The 16792-nt window shown below is 44.5% G+C and overlaps 1 protein-coding gene across 1 annotated transcript in view; it reads left to right on the top strand.

The window, feature by feature from the left end:
- Positions 1 to 13874, top strand: part of AP3D1 (adaptor related protein complex 3 subunit delta 1) — a 44878-nt gene extending 31004 nt beyond the window's left edge. The window contains exons 20-32 of the mRNA XM_068420567.1: positions 748 to 947; positions 1627 to 1700; positions 4048 to 4252; positions 4944 to 5006; positions 5638 to 5736; positions 6260 to 6409; positions 6545 to 6592; positions 6976 to 7165; positions 8817 to 8905; positions 9947 to 10032; positions 10475 to 10596; positions 11355 to 11434; positions 11801 to 13874. Coding sequence (XP_068276668.1) covers positions 748 to 947; positions 1627 to 1700; positions 4048 to 4252; positions 4944 to 5006; positions 5638 to 5736; positions 6260 to 6409; positions 6545 to 6592; positions 6976 to 7165; positions 8817 to 8905; positions 9947 to 10032; positions 10475 to 10596; positions 11355 to 11434; positions 11801 to 11896 — 1502 coding nt within the window. The 3' untranslated portion in view covers positions 11897 to 13874. The remainder of the gene's footprint in view (positions 1 to 747; positions 948 to 1626; positions 1701 to 4047; positions 4253 to 4943; positions 5007 to 5637; positions 5737 to 6259; positions 6410 to 6544; positions 6593 to 6975; positions 7166 to 8816; positions 8906 to 9946; positions 10033 to 10474; positions 10597 to 11354; positions 11435 to 11800) is intronic.
- Positions 13875 to 16792: the final 2918 nt, after the last annotated feature.

The raw sequence follows: 16792 nt of genomic DNA, 5'->3' as shown, positions 1-16792 counted from the left end.
TTCTTAGGAATTCCTCCTCAGGTTTTTAAGAGCAAGGAGCATCCTTTCGTTAGACTCTTCAGTATCTCGTTAATTTACATGTGTTTGAAAATAGTGCTTTGCAGTCTGAGTGCAGTTCCTCTCAGGACAGTATTAGAAGTAATTCTGTGATTAAGTATATTGTGCAGCCAGGTCTGTAACATGGAAACTAACCGCTGTTCTGTGTCAGAAACAGCCACTTCTGGAAAGTCTTAAAGGGCTGATGAAGGTGATCAGGAGACATTAAGTGGAGTCTAATGGTAGAGATGCTATTTGAATATCTTGTTTCAAATATCAGGAGAGGTGTATATTTAATGGGTGGTTTGATACAGCACTGAAAAACCGTTGATAAAGTGCGGTACACTGCAAGTGATGAGTTCTAAGTGCAAATATTTAAGGCTTACTTAAAGGTTTTTCCAAAAGTGTGGAAAGTTGTCAGTATGAGTGCACCAATTCTACTTAAAATATCAACCTTTAGATGCTCTTTGCAATCCAGTTAATGTGGACAAGAATCAGGGAGCAGGATAGAGCTCTGCCCTGGTTTTGGGGAGGAGGACTGTGATAATAAAGCTGCTGCTAGAGGGGCTGTATGTGAGATAAGGAAGCACAGCGAGAGATTGATCCTTCTAATTCTGAGAAGCTAGAAGCAAGGTTCACTCCTAACATATTGTTTCAGTGATCAGTGTCCATTGGGACTGTATCCTGAAAGCAGTTTGTCTTCCTCCACAGGAATGCCTATGTCTGACCAGTACGTGAAGTTGGAAGAAGAGCGAAGACATAAACAGAAACTGGAGAAAGACAAGAAAAAGAAAAAACAGAAAAAGGAGAAGAGAGGTAAACATCATCGCCATAACTCTCTGCACACGGAGAGTGAGGAGGATATTGCTCCAGCTCACCATGTCGATATCATAACAGAAGAGATGCCAGAGGTCAGTTGCTTTGGTTGGTGGTCTGGGTTGTGGGGTTTGTCTGCCTGCTCTTCTGGAGAGATTTTTCTGCAAGAATTGCCAGCCAGTCTGTATTGTTGCAGTTGAAGAGCTCTGATTTCTTGCAAAGTTGTATAAGAAACGACTGATTGAGATGGTCCTAGGCTGTTCTTTGCAAGGGGAGAAATGATTGTCTTTCTGTGTGCAAAAAGACAAAAATTGCCACTGAAACTAATAAAAAAAACCCCAGTGAAACAAACAACATGCATCTCTGCTATAAAAGTAACGCTGTCCAAATAGTCACTTCATTTATTATGCTCTGCTGCTTCACTTTGACATTAACTTGCTGTCTAGTCAGCAGGTTTGCAGCTGATTATAATTAATTACACATGCTAATGATGTAATCTGTATTTGTTCCTAAAATTTCCTTTAATCAAAACCGAACAGCAGCAATTCAAATCCTGCAGTTTATGAAGAATGGTTTTCTGTTCTAAATTAATCTTGTAACAAGATGCTGCATTAAAGTGCATTGTTCCTCTAAATTACTGTCCCTGACTGCAAGCTGGGCTGTTCCAGGGTTAACAATCCTAAAAAAAAAATGGTTTGGGGGATGTAGAGCTTTAGTTTTGAAATTGCCTGTGGTTCACTTCTTCAGTGGATGGTCTCTTTATCCCTCCTGCAGAACGCTTTGCCCAGTGATGAAGATGACAAAGATCCCAATGACCCATATAAGGCACTTGATATAGATCTGGATAAGTAAGTGACAGTTACATATGTGACTTTACTTAATCACTAACCAGAATGTGTGAGGGCAGATGTGGGGCTAAACAGGCACTATCTACAGTCCCCTGGGTGAAAAGACTAAGTCTCTTGCCATGTCTTGGATGTAACCTTAGATGAACATCCAGGCTTGAGTTCCCACTGCAGCGTAGATGATAAAAGCGAAGCCGCTGAAGTAGCAGGGGCTTGGGGAGGAACGGGGGAATCAATTTGTGTGACTGAATGGAGTCTGAAAGCACAGGCAGTGTAGCTGGGATCAGATGGGAGAGAGTTAGCGTGAGCTTTTGAGTGTACAAGTATCTCTTTGATCTAACCTGCATTGGCACTGAGTGTGACCTGCATTCATCTGTGTTCATCTCAACCACTGCTGTGCTCTGCGTTGTGATAATTTGACCAGTAACACCCAGTTTGTAGCATCCCCGTTGCCCTGTGGGCATTCAGTATGGTGCCAGTGTTGAAAAATGCTGTTGTAACATGACTGAGTGACCTGCATATCATAGCTTTGACCAGTCTGGTCCCCATTCAGCTACTGGAGGTGGTTACAGTGCTAGCAGTGCTGGGCTGCAGTGCAGCAGACCCCAAATCCCTGCATGCCACGTGATAATTAGAAGTGGGCTGTTAAGTATTGCACATGGAGGTATTTTTTTTCAGTTGCTGTTTTACAAAATCTTCACGCTGAATATAATTGCTGATTTACAGTCCATGGATGCCTCCTGCAAAGTTTTGAAGACTGTGCAGGCAGATGCGTGCATGTGTAGTATCTGTCTCTCTCTGATACTTTAAAGTCTGTGCCATTCTCAGCAGTTCTCAGATCTGTAGGGGTTTGGTCCCTCAATACCTTGCAAAAAAGTGATGTAGCATTTTTAAAAAGCGAAAGAACAATTTCTGAAAAACTTCTTTTTTCATGAGCTGGTCACATTCCTTTGAGTCTGCAGGGGACAAATGTATAAAAGGAAATTAATTTCTGACTATAGACCTCGTATTTGCCTGGCAAGCCTCAACAGCATAGAAAACACTGAGCAATTTTTGAGTGCTGAGCTCCAGGAGGCATCTTTGGACTTTTGTATTGTTTCCATCCATTTTCTTTCCATTTCATCTGAGTCGGTGTGCTCTCCTGTCACGTTTTCTCATGTCTTTGTCCTCTCTTTCTCTCTTTCTGTGCTTGCACTGCTATGTCTGTGTCACGCTCACATGCAGTCTGGTTTCAGGGAAGCCTTCCAGGTAAGAATATATTGCAGAGTGGTTGACCTTCTTTGTCAGGTTGCTTGATTTCAGTGGACAGCGTAAATACTTGAAGGGTGGTGAAACTATTGTAGTCATTGACCCTCAGGTTAAGTGTGAGTCTATTTTGTCATTGATTTTCAGCACCAATCTGTGTTCCTGGAAAGGTGTATGTGAAATAGCTTAAAAATGAGACCTGTTTACTGTGCAAACAGATGGGGTCCATCTTGCCCTTACAGTGTTTTAAAGTAAAAAATGAATTGGGTCTGGTTCTTCATGCTATATAAGCAAAAAAAAATAAGGCAGGTGAGACCATTAGAAATCTTCCTGAACTGGTGTTTGCTGCTCAGACATGAAAATTAATATTAAATAAAAGCTGTAGAAATAGGAATAGAGGCAATCAGTGAACTTCTCACTGATTTCTGGACCGTGTTTGACAAGAATGGAAACATTTCTGTGGTGGTTTTTTCCCCAAGTAATGGATTTGGGCTACAGTGTAAATCTGAACTACTACTCGTGCTTTGTGCAAACGGCTATCTGAAATTAAACACAACTTTTTGAATGTAATGGTAGAGTACAGATTTGTAGCATAAACTTCCAAAATTAAACAACTTCTTGCTTAAAATAATTTCCAATTGGAGTGATCTATTCATCAGTAACAACAAAACCCACGCCCTTCAGGGCTGTTTGAGCCATGCTGTCATTCCACTGCTTGCATTTCCACACTGTTGCAAATGCATCCTGCTGTTTCACATCTTTGCTCTTCCTTTTGAGAGTGGTGTCACAGAAATGCAGCATAACGCTGTGTGTATGTATTCTGTAGGTGTTACTCAGCCTGCAAGTCTGTAGTTACCACTTTAAAGAGTGATCAGGTGTCAGCAAGAACTTGGCTCTCAGTCACCTTCAAAATGTTTCTATTAATTTGTAATCCATGAGGGCAGTGCCTGCAGTTACACAAATAAACTTGAGGTACAAAAGTATGTGCTGATTCAAGATTTTGGGGCCCAGCTGTTAAAAACAAAGCCTACCTTGTCTTGGGCGTCCAGCAGATAATCTGAGCTAAGGGCGACTGCAGAAGGGTAATGGTCTCTTTATTTTTAAGACCCTTAGCAGACAGTGAGAAGCTGCCAGTGCAGAGACACAGAAATGTTGAGACCCTGAAGTCACCAGACTCAGAAGCTCCCCTAGAAGAGAAGAAGAGCAAGAAACCCAAGAAGAAGGAAAAGAAACACAAAGAAAAAGAGAGAGACAAAGGAAAGAAGAAAGAGAAAGAGAAAAAGGTGGTAGAGGAGGAAGAAGGGAAAAAGGTACTTCTCCAAGACTTGCATTATCTTAGAAACTGCTGTTATGGGCCATATTTATTGCTGTGTTTTGTTTGTTCCTTAGAACAGTCACATCTGACAATTCAAACAGCTGAATGTTTTCAACTTTTATTTCCTTAAATTTTTACAACTGTAAGAGCACGTATTTAAAGATTTCTGTTAAGAAAAATAATATTTACTTAGCCTCATAAGTTGGTAGTATTCAGCTTACTACAGCCTACACAGCACATCTTCCAGATCTACTTTGGAAGCTGAGTTTACTGTTATTTTGTCTGTTTTTAAAATGAGGAAGTTTTTAGCAAAATACCTGGAACTCACTTTTGTTCTACATCCTTCCCCCATACACTTCAGAGTCTTTCAGTTATAAAAACCAATGTCCTTTGAAAGCCTGTAGGTATTGGGATATGTAGTGTACTTTGCAGTTACTGTCATCTGTGTCCAGGTTTGGAAGTGTGCTCAAAGGCTCAAGTTAAGCTTCTTGAACTATTTGCTCCTACGTGTATCGCAGCATCTCTGCATGAGCATTCTGGAGTGATGCATTGCCATGAAAACTTAAGCTTTTAATTTAGTTGATGGTTTGTGGTTTTGTTTGTTTTGGGGTTTTTTGTTGTGTTGGTTTTTTTTTTAAAGAATGGTATCAAAACAGCCATAATGGTTTTGTTCTCTTGAAATTCAGGGGGAAGACTTGGATTTCTGGCTATCCACTGCTCCACCACCTGCTTCCACTACCCAGCCACAGGTAGACATCTTACCAGATCACAGGAAACTTTTTCTTGTGATTGCATCTTAGCTGTGATACGAGTGCTTTGTCATGCTGCGGGAGAGAAGGGAAAGAGGCTTCATCTCCTCAGCTTATTGCTGTGAAGCAATGACATTTTATCTCCCCAGTTTACAGACGCTGTAATGGGAGATTTCAGGCTCATTCTGCTCTGCAGATCAATGGATAGAAATACAGATGCAGCTACAGGCTTGGTGGATTTTAATATTATTGGTGGTTTTAATATTATGTTTATTGTATGGTTTTATTTCCTAGTGTGAGCTAGACACTAGCAATATTAATAAGACATGAGAGAGACAGTCTGAAAGAGTCTCGTGAATTTTGATGGGAGATTTTAGAGGCAGAGACAGGGAATGTAAGGGGATGGATTCCTTGAGGGAAATCTTTGGTATCTTGTCATCAGGTGATCATAGTTGCTGGGTTTCAGAGGCATAAAATGAAAGGCTTGATACCATGTTAGTCCAGTGTAATTCTTGAAATAACAGTTGATGGGCGGGGGGGGAGTGTCACTGTTAAGATTTCTTTTGGTGTGGGATTCAGTTGTTTCAACTGCATTCTGTTAGTGTCATAATCCTTCTGTTAATCTGCTCAGAGTGAGCCTGAAGTGAGTGCTGCTGTTGTGGCTGAACCTCAAGAGGTAAAAAAGGAAGAAAGGGAAGAGCGAGATGAGGAGGAGGAGGATGAAGGAAAGGTAAGTGGTTTAAATTGCTGACACTTAGCCATATTCTTCTAGTGTCTCATATTCCTTCAAAAGAAGCACACAGAAATTACTAACAGCATCCTATTCAGTGTAGTGACCACTTGCAGATAGGCAGCAGTAGGATGTTATGCTCTTGAGGAGCTCTAAACACTTCATAGTAAGAGGTTTGGCTGTTCCTTAAGCCAAAGGTCAGGTAGCAGTTTTAAAGCTGAGCTTCTAAACAGTGGAAGATACTTGGCTTTCTGCTGATCCCAGGCTGCTGTGGGTTAAGGCATGGTCATGTGAGTGGGGAGCAAGGGTTTACTGGGACTAAACAGAGAATGACTATTGGGGTTTAAGGAATGGGGACTCTGTTTCAGGTTTCTGCAGTAGTAGGAAACTATGTTCAGTCATCCAGAAAGCTGCGGAGAGTGGGAGTCTACAGTTGAAACATTGGTAGAGGGATCATGATGTAATGGCTGGAAATGTAGGGTTTCTTTAAGAGTTTGTTGTAGTTTCTCGTTCTTCTTGGTAGAAAGCCTCCAAGCATAAGAAGAAGAAGCACAAGAAAGAGAAAGAAGAGAAAACAAAGGATAAAAAGAAATCCAAAAAGAAGAGTCATCACAGCGAGGAGGAGACAACAGAGTCGGTGCAGAATGGAACACTAGATGATGAACCACTACCAGTGAGTACCTGTGCACTGGCAGCACTTGCCTTGGGGAAAAGGCAGGAGCTAAACTGTGTTGGGAGGAAGGAGAATGACAGCTCTTTTCAGAGAAATTAGTTTTATTGCGACTGTGATCTCTTTCTTGTTTTTCAGCCTATGTCCAGTTACCGCCTTCTTGCTGAAAATCCATACATTAAAATGGTGAGTTTTTTGGCATTCAAATCCAGATGTCTTCTCTTTTTGTGTTCTCTAAGAGGGGTACCCTGGGGATAGTGTAGGGACTTGATGTAGACAACATTTAACTGTAGAACTGTTGAAATCCCAGGAGGCAGAAACATAACAAAGCTCCATTTCCATTCCTTTGGACGTCCCACTTAACAAGGTTTTAAGTTGATGTTTTCCCACTGCTTAGCAGTACTGTGGAGCTGATCACCAGTGTGCTTTTCATTATTCTATAGCTGTACCAAATCACCTTCTTTTTGAAGCTTGCTTTATTCTGATGCTGTGGTCTGTTCTGGTGCTCTGCTGTTTGAAGTTTCTGAATCTTTCCTGTGATTTTTTTTTTTTTTTCCCTTCATTTGCAGACCTACGATATTCAAGGAAACCTCCAGAACGATAGTCAAGTTACTGTCTCTGTTATCTTTGAGAACAAAAGCACTAGCTTCCTTAAGAGCATGGAACTAAATGTCCTGGACTCTCTCAACACTAAAATGCTCCGACCAGAAGGATCATCAGTACATGATGGGATACCTGTGCCCTTCCAGCTACCCCCTGGTACGCGCAGCTTCCACAGGGTTCTTGGAGTATGTCTAGTCCTGCACTGCCCTCCTGTGGAAAGAATTATTTGAGCTACTTGCTGTTTTCCTCAAAGACGTGTCCCTCTGCCTGGGTGTTCACTGGGCTTTCCCACAGTTCACTGGAGAGGATAAGCCTTCTTACAGCATGGCTATAAACGCAGGTGGTTCTGTACAGCAAGAGCAAAGCCTATAACGTAGGGCCAGGGGTCGGAATGTCTGAGTTCCTTTTTCAGGTGACTGCAGGCTGGCACACCTTTGAACATGCTAGCATCGCCAGCTACATGAATCCCAAATTCATGAGGAGTTTGCTGTGAGAGTTAAAATGAAACAAAGCTGTAGGTTCTTGAACCGTTAGAATCCACTCTGGATTTATTTTCAAGCTGTTGTCCCACTGTTTTAATGGCAGAGGCCGTATGCAGTGAGTTTGCGATAGGTATGTGTTTATTTGGGTGGGAGCTGAGCCCTCAAGAAGTCTTAGACACAGAGATGAAGGATAATGGCTTCATACGTAGTGCAGTAGTACAGTCGAATCACTGAGCTGCTTTGAATTTCACTTCCTCCACCAAAGAGTTACTTTGAATACTGAAACAGCTCACAGAAGTCTTCGGGGATTTAGTGGCTTCAGGGTGCATTTTGATCCCCCATGGAAAGCAGTGGGGTTATTTTTTTAATTCTATATAAGGCAGTTCTTGACACGCACTTGTACATTCAAAGAAAAACATTAGAAAGCAAATTAGTTGTGAAAACTCCTTGAAAAGATGTATATTTTCCAGTTACACAAACAGTTTCAATATACTGCCACTGTGACATATTTTGCCCAGGCGCTCACTCAATAACCTCTACCAAATGCCAGCTTCACTGCTGCTTTTCAGAGACCCAAGAGCTAAGTGCTGTAACACTGTTAATTCACCAGAGGAATTGTACGTACAACTCTCTTCCAGCTCTATGGAAAAGTTGGTGAGGCCAACTGGTGAGGCTGCACCTTGAATCCTGTGTCCAGTTCTGGGCCCCGCACTTCAAGAAAGATGTTGAGGTGTTGGAGCGAGTGCAGAGGAGGGCGACCAAGCTGGGGAAGGGTCTGGAGGGTCTGACCTACAAGGAATGGCTGAGGGAGCTGGGGGTGTTCAGCCTGGAGAAGAGGAGGCTCAGAGGTGACCTTAGTGCAGTCTACAACTACCTGAAGGGAGGTTGTAGTGAAGTGGGAGTCGACCTCTTCTCCCAGGCAACCAGCGCTAGGACAAGAGGACACAGCCTCAAGCTTTGCCAGGGGAGGTTCAGGTTGGACATTAGGAAGCATTTCTTCTCAGCAAGGGTCATTAGCCATTGGAAGGGGCTGCCCAGGGAGGTGGTGGAGTCACCATCTCTGGAGGGGTTTAAGAAAAGACTGGAGATGGCACTTAGTGCCCTGGTCTAGTTGCCATGGTGGTGTCAGGGCAATGGTTGGACTCAATGATCCCAGAGGGCTCTTCCAACCTCATTGATTCTGTGATTCTGTGAAAACTTCAAACTTGGTTCAGAAATAGTCAGTACATAAAGCTTAGCTGCTACCAGTCGGTTTATTCTAACCATGAAGTAGATGTGGAAACCATTTTCTGACCTGACTTCTCCCTCTCCTCTCTTCATGCTAGGAATCTCTAATGAAGCCCAGTTTGTGTTTACACTTCAGAGTATTGTTATGGCTCAGAAGTTAAAAGGAACGCTGTCCTTTATAGTCAAAGTAAGTGCAGCTTTCAACTCTGTGCTTCTGCTTCCTTTGGAACTGCATAAGGGAGCTTGACGTGGGTGGAAAGCATTGCTTTAGAGCTTGTTTTTTTTAGGCATCATTTCATCTCTGCTGCACCAGCCCATTCTGTGATGTGACAAGTATTTTTACGTGACATCTTGTGCAAAGAGTGTCCCGAACACTGCGTAAGCATGTCCTAAAGTGTCATTCCTGGCGGTGTGTGAGCAAAGCAGCCTGAAACACATGCCACATTGTCAGCTAGAAAATCGCTGCAGGGATGCATCTGCTGGGGAGAGGAGGTCAACCAGCTAGCGAGAGGTGCAACCCAGAGCCTGTTTCTTCTGATCTCAGTTACCCAAAGATCAGTTGGATGCTGCTACCTGGTACAAGGCTGGAAAAATAGTAATAAGAATTAGATACAGTTAATAAGGATGGAAACCCAGAACAAGAGGGAGGTTAGCTGAAGGCATTGGTTAATAAGTATTGACCTGTATAAGACTATGTGCGTTTCTAATCCCATTTCAGTGAAATTGCTAGTGAAGGAGCTGTATGAACAGCTTGAAGGAAGTGAATGGAGACAGTTGTGGCTACTTCTGAGTCAGACATTATCTCTATTTTAAGGGTTTCTTAAAAATAGTATACTAGTCCTATTTTCAGTACCTAAGAACCTGGGAAATATTAATTTCTTATTTTGGTTGGGAAATAGTGAACTGTAAAACCACATCTCTGAGTGTTAGTTTAAATTCAGGCTGCTCAATTTCAGCAAGGTGCAGTTGAAAATGCAGCCAGATCCCTCCAGCCGTGTCCCTTATCTGCTCTAGGTGTATGTATCCACCTAGCTGCCCAACTTTTGTCTCTGACTGGCCTGATGTTGTAGCGTGATGGTTGTTCTCTGATCCTTCAGGCCCAGCCAGGGTGTATCAAAGGGAATTGAGCTTTAAAGTCTTCGTCAGTGCCTGTTTGGTAGGTGGGGGTGGTGCCTCCTCTTGCTGCTTCGGGGCTCCCATTCATCTCCTTTCCTTTGACCTGTTGCAGAATGATGAAGGTTCAACCCATGAAAAACTAGATTTCAAATTGCACTTCAGTTGCGCTTCATACTTGATCACGACGCCTTGCTATAGGTAAGTGCCATTCAGGGGGCACGACATCGGTGCTTTTGCCACCCATGTGAAGCTGAGCTTTGGCTGCAGGCCACCTCTGCAAGATACGCAGCATGCTTTTGACTTTGGCTGCTTGTGATTGCTTTGGTTACAGTTCAGTTATCTTGTGTAATGTTTGACTGTTAAAATACATCCAGCAACTTGTTCCAAGTGATTCTGAAGAAGAAGCTATATACCCTGTCGGCTGGCAGAGGTCATGTGGAAGTAGCTTTGGTTGAGGTCATAGGGTGCTCCAGTGGAGTATGGAGTATGGTTCCCATGTTTGCTATAAACCCATTTTCCTAGAGCTTGGTACTACTTAGACTTCTGCATCCTGAGATGTCTCAAGGTCTGCATGGGGCTAATGTGGCAGATTGCTCTTGAATTTCTAGTACGAGTGTTTACTTTCCTTCCTGTTTTGCAGTGATGCTTTTGCCAAGCTCCTAGAGTCTGGAGATCTGCACATGAGTTCTATTAAAGTAGATGGAATTAGCATTTCTTTCCAACATCTACTGGCAAAGATCTGTTTTCATCATCATTTTTCAGGTGAGTCTTCCTTGATGCAGAGCCTTCTGCAAAATTCCATATTCTAAAATTTCTGCTGTGCTTGGCAAGTGCAACACTCTGTGGCCTCAACAATAACCCGGACGTCACCTGCTTCTGTCAGATAAATTTGGGGGAGGATTTTTTTCCAGTGTTGTGATATGTTGATATCCTCAAAGCATGCAGTGTTCTTCAAAATGAACTCTCCTTCTGTCCCTGTGGCTTTCCTCCAGCCCAGCGAGGCACGTGGCAGATACCACGGGAGCAGCTTGCTGGTAGTTAGGGCTGTAACTGTTCTCTGGGGTGTGTTCGATCCTCGGTGCTTCAGCCTTCCTCCTTCCCCAGTGCTTCGTTCCAGTAAGGGAGAGCGTGAGCTGTTCAAGTTTGGATTTATTAATTAAAACACAAGTACTGGATGAAGCAAAACAGACGGCTGTTTCATCATGCTCTGGTGCATACATTAGACATTGCCTCGCTGAAAGTATTTCTGGGGAAGAGTTCTGCATTCTGATCAGCATTTTTGCCACAAAACATTTGTAGCTTACTTAAAGACTAATGACTAACCTCGTTATTGTGAAATATCACAGATAGGAGCCAGGAGGAGCCAGGCACATACATCATCTTAACCCTGACTTCCTCCTTCCCTCACTCAGCAGAAGCTTCTATTCCTTGAGGCCAGGCAAAGCAGTAGTTCCTCTTCTTATATTAAACCTTACATTAAAAGTTGTCTCACTAAATGAAAACTCCTGCTTCCTTTGTAGTTGTGGAACGCGTTGATTCGTGTGCGTCCATGTACAGTCGTTCTATCCAAGGCCATCACGTCTGCCTACTGGTAAAAAAGGTGAGAGCATTGTACCACTGAAACAAGACCTGAGAGAAGCTAAACCTGCAGCTTTTCAGGTCGTAACAGAAAGAGGAGAATATTCCTGGCTAAATTAGCCAGGGACACCATGGGCAATTTAATTCATCTGGCCCATCGAGCAGTTTCTGCTGTGCTACTACCAAGCCTGTACCTCCACGTGGGCTCTCTGTTGCCCAGCGTGTACCTGGTGGGTAGTAGCAGCAGCCTGACCTGTCGGTGAAGCCTGCTTCGTTCTGTGCAGGCTTCACCGGCTGTTTCCAGTCCCTGAGCTTGACTGGGAATAAAATTGTCCCAGCTTAGAAGAGGAGCTAATGGATTTCTTTTTTTTTTCTTTCTCTTTCCAAGGGAGAGAACTCTGTATCCATAGATGGGAAATGTAGTGATTCCACCCTGCTTAGCAACTTGTTGGATGAGATGAAAGAGACATTGTCCAAGTGCTGAATATTCCTTATAAAATACTCCAACTACAAGAAACACACCTCATGTGTGAAGACGAGCAGACCCAAGTGTTAAGTTTCTCCCTCGTACGCATGTACTATCCTGGGGCACGTGCTTTTCAGTTAACTCCACCATTGTTTGCAGTTTAGACATTTTAAGGCTGTATGTTACCTTTTTATTTCAAAACTTTTTACAAACTGTGGTGTTAACCCTTTCTAGCCCAAAGAGATCCTGGTGACATGACTGGAGGAGGGAGGGGCGGGCGCTATTTATTCAGCAGCTCATGATAAACCTTGCCATCTGCGTGGGACAGTGGACTAAGCAGAATTTTATCAACAGTAGCACAGAGTCTGTTGCTTGTGCTTGTTGCCAGGGAAGGTTGACTTGATCCTTAGCCATGGGATATGTCTTCAGGGCTGCTGTAGTTGATGTATATTTCTAGCAGAGGCTGGTGCTGGACCTGAAGGCCTCTTTTTTTTTTTTAATATGATTTATTATTATTGTTATCTCAAGATCTATTGTGATCAGCATATAAACATCCTCCACCTCCTTGAGCTAATCCAAATGAGCCCTGTGAGAACTGGGATGTTTGAGTTTCTGTTTATAGTAGTTGCCTTGAGCCTTAACCTTCTTTTAGTGACAGCCGAAAGAGTAGTGACTGAATGCAAGAAACAGGCTGGAAGTGTTACTGTTTGGTTCTCTGCTCCTGTTGTCCACCCCTGTAAATGGAGTCTATCGTGGCTCTCCCCTTTGAGCAGTCTCTGCTCGTGTGTTTTCTGAGTCCACTTCGATTTCACATTCCTAAAAGTTGGGGTGTAGCAAGAAACTGGAAATGCAAAGGGGTCTGTTCCTGCTTTTGTATCGTTTCGCTCACCAGCTGAGGTTGACCACTACCAGGTTAGAGAAACGCTCACGTGTGTAATCCCTTGTACTCGGAACAGTTTGCAGGTCCAGCCCTGTTCCTTCCCCCTGTGCTGTGAAATCAGAGATGTCGTGCTGTCTCGGTCGTCCCCGTAGCTCCATGGCCCTGCCCTCGCAGCAGTGGATGCAGATTTAGCAGCGCCAAGTGTAACTGGGTGCCTGCAGCAGAGCTCTCCCTGCCCGGGTGGCAGGAGGGAGGGGTTGGTGAGGAGCTGCAGGCTTGAGAGGGAAGAAGGAGAGGGTCTGCAAAGTGAAGCCCATTCTGCACTATTGAAATCATTTGGAATCACTGACTGAAAGGGGTGGCACCGTGTCCTTCAGAGATGCTTCTCGAAATCTCTTCCATTCGATTTTTTGTTTGTTTGTTTTCCCCCCCACTTCTTTTACTTGCTGTTCCATCCCCAGCAAACTGAAAACACACTTGAACGGTTTTGCTTTGAAGCACCACGGGTCAAGAGCTGTTGGTTGCTGTTACCCAAAAGGGTCCCCAGGGAGGGGTTGGGTTGCTCTGCGCTTCTCCAGCACCACCACCACCACTCCGACAGGCTCAGCAATACCCATGGAGTTGAACTAAAACCCCACACGAGGAACGGGATGAAGTGTTGATCATCTTTGGGTGAACGTCCTGTACTTCAAGCGTGTCTTGTGCTCTTTACACTCTTTCCATATGAGGTGTTTTTGCAGAGGCTCTGCTGTGGTTCGATTGCTACGACCAGCTTCATATTCTGACCACACTTGTGCGCTGCAGGGATGTGTTTGCAGCAGGCTTCACTGCTGCTGAAGTGGCAGGTTTTGGTATTGGTCAACCTCCCTTGGTCAGCCAGTTTGTGTATTAGAAACTGAACATATTAAAATTGTCTTAAAGGATAATGTTCCTCAATTAGTGTTTCTTTTTTTTTTAATTCATGGATGAAAACTGTCACTTTAGCATGTAGAGTCTTCTCTTACAGAATCCTGTGCAGTGATTCTAGAATTTTGAACCTGTATGATGTGTTACATTCACAAATTTATTTGCTATCAACATTCCCTTAAAAAAAAAGAAAAAAAAAGAAAAAGAAAACAACATACCACAAGCTGCTGTAATGATTTTGTGTCAAGATGATCCAATAAACTTTCAAAACAAAGTTAAATTTTTGCCTTTGTAAATAGCCCTTTTTATAAGACCCTTCCAGTTTGTGTGGACCCAAAACCGTGACATGGATGTATCCCAGCTCTGACTGCTTGTGTCTTTGGGGGTGGGAAGAGGAATCTCATTCCAAAAGCTCTGGAGGAGGTAAGAAGTCATTTCTAACACCCTGGGCTGGGGTGGTGGGTTTTTTATTGGCTGGGGACTGGTGTGCATCGGCAGGGGGAGTCCTGCCAGTCCTGTGTCCCTGATGTGTGTGTCATATATCTGCTCTGTCAGCGGCAACAGCCCGAAGGCGTGAAGTACATGAGCAGACAAGGAGGCTGGAATGATGCTGTTCATCTCTTGTATTTTAAACTGACCTGATTTTTACAGGCACCAAAGCTTTGATTCTTACATGCTTTGAATAACTGGTCAGGTGGTCAGGTTTTAGCAGTCCTTTGGAAGGCAGCATTGCAAGCAACAGCTGTCACTAACACCAAAATTACAGGAAACAAAAAAATAATTCAGACAACCTCAGTTAAAGCTGCATTAATTTTTTTTTTTGGATCGCAATTACAGCTAAAATCTAAGCACTTGTGAAACGTGGAGCTCTGGTCTTAATGAGATGTCTAGAAACTGAAAGACAGAAATCAGCCCCTTCTGTCTCTTCCTGTTTTGCCTGGAGAAAAGGAGGCTGAGGGGAGACCTTCTCGCTGTCTACAACTGCCTGAAAGGAGGGTGTAGCGAGGGGGGGGTTGGCCTCTTCTCCCAGGTAACAAGCGATAGAACAAGAGGAAACCGCCTCAAGTTGCACCAGGGGAGGTTTAGATTGGAGATCAGGGACAATTCCTTCACCCAAAGGGTTGTCAAGCACTGGCACAGGCTGCCCAGGGCAGTGGTGGAGTCCCCATCCCTGGGGGGATTTAAAAACCGTGTAGATGTGGTGCTGAGGGCCATGGGTTAGTGGTGGCCTTGGCAGTGCTGGGTTAACGGTTGGGCTCGATGATCTTAAAGGTCCTTTCCAACCAAAACGATTCTGTGATTCCTCTTGGCCTGGCACCCGGTAAAATTTGTGATGGAAACACGGTAGCATTAACACAAGGATTAAGGTCCAGCACTGTCACACTGTGCTGGCAAAGTGGCAGGAGCATAGGAAAAACCTTCTGAGTGCAGGACCTGAGGGAGAGGGGAGGGAGGGAGCCCCACAGGGTGCAGGGAACCACTGTGCTTTCTGCTCGCTTTGTTTCAGGCTTCCCAGGGACTTCCCACCTGCGTTTGACTTCCCTCCTTCTGACACTTGTGAAAATTTCCCTTTGAACCAGCAGCTGCGTTTTCCTCCACTTCTCCTTTTTATGACTTTAAACTTCCAAGTACGTGCCGATCCCTTCGGCCTCTCCTGTTCCACCACCCACCCCCCAGTCAAACCAAGGCAACTCAAACCGCCCCGAAACCCCGGCCAAGGTCAGGGCTGGATCCGGCCGCGGCTCTGGCCTCGCTCTGCCCGGCTTCACCCTGTCCTGGGGGAGAACCGGGGCTGGATGCGCCTCCTGATGTTGCCAAAACCCCCCTCCAGCTCCTCCCCTCTGACAAACTCAACTGAGCTGGGATGGAAATGAGGAAAATAAGAAAGTTATTGGAGTGGCAGAAGGGCAGGAGGTGCCAGCAGTGAGCTGGGCTTCTTGGAGGATGGTCATAGACTCACAGAATCCCAGCCTGGTTGGGGTTGGAAGGCGCCTCTGGAGATCATCCAGTCCAACCCCTGCCAAAGCAGGGGCACCCAGAGCACGTTGCACAGGGTTGTGTCCAGGCGGGTTTGAATATCTCCAGAGAAGGAGACTCCCCACCCTCCCTGGGCAGCCTGTCCCAGGGCTCTGGCACCCTCACAGGAAAGAAGTTCCTCCTCATTTTCAGAGGGAACTTCCCATGTCTCAGTTTGTGCCCGTTGCCCCTTGTCCTGTCACTGGGCACCACTGAGAAGAGTCTGGCCCCATCCCCTTGACACCCACCCCTGAGCTATTTGTGAGCATTGATAAGATCCCCCCTCAGTCTGCTCTTCTCCAGCTGAACAGCCCCAGCTCCCTCAGCCTCTCCTCGTAGCAGAGATGCTCCAGCCCTCTGACCATCTCCGTACCCCTCCGCTGGACTCTCTCCAGTAGCTCCTTGTCTTTCTTGAACTGGGGGGCCCAGAACTGCACACAGTTACTCCAGGTGTGGCCTCACCAGGGCAGTGCAGAGGGGGAGGAGAACACAGCTGCGGGGGTCCGGAGGGGGCCCTTCCCCTGGCCTCACGCCAGAACCGGGGCCTTCCCCACCTTCATTTAATTTTTACTTCTGATTTCTCAGCGTTTCTTCCCATTCCGGGGCACCTCATCACACTCTTCGGTCCCACCATGTTAAAACCTTCCTCCGCGGTCGGGGCTCCTCCGCTTTTCATGGATAATTTAATTCCCCCGAGGTGCTGAGCACAAGGGCCGGTGGGGACTGCGGCCCCCTGAGCATCCCTGGGCTGGGGTACGGCCACGGCGAAATGGGCTCCAGAGAAAAAAAAAAAACCTAAATAAAATAAAGTAGAAGAAAAGAAAATAAAAGAAAAAAGAAAATGAAAGAAAATGAAAGAAAAGACAGAAAATAGAATAAAAAGTAAAATAAAAGATAATAAAAGAGTAAAATAAAGGAGAAGAGAATATAACAAAATAAAGCAGAAGAAAATAGAATGGAATAAAATAAAGTAGAATAGGATGAAATAAAGTAGAATAAAATAGTATGAAACAAAATAAAGTGGAATAGAATAAAATAAAATAGTAAAGGAAAATAAAAACCAGACTAAAATAGACTAAAATCACATAGACTGAAATAAAATAACATAGAAG

Source organism: Nyctibius grandis, chromosome 31, assembly GCF_013368605.1.
Source record: "Nyctibius grandis isolate bNycGra1 chromosome 31, bNycGra1.pri, whole genome shotgun sequence".
Taxonomy (NCBI): Eukaryota; Metazoa; Chordata; class Aves; order Nyctibiiformes; family Nyctibiidae; genus Nyctibius; species Nyctibius grandis.
Note: the sequence above shows the minus strand (reverse complement) of the source record. Positions and strands in the feature narration are given on the sequence as shown.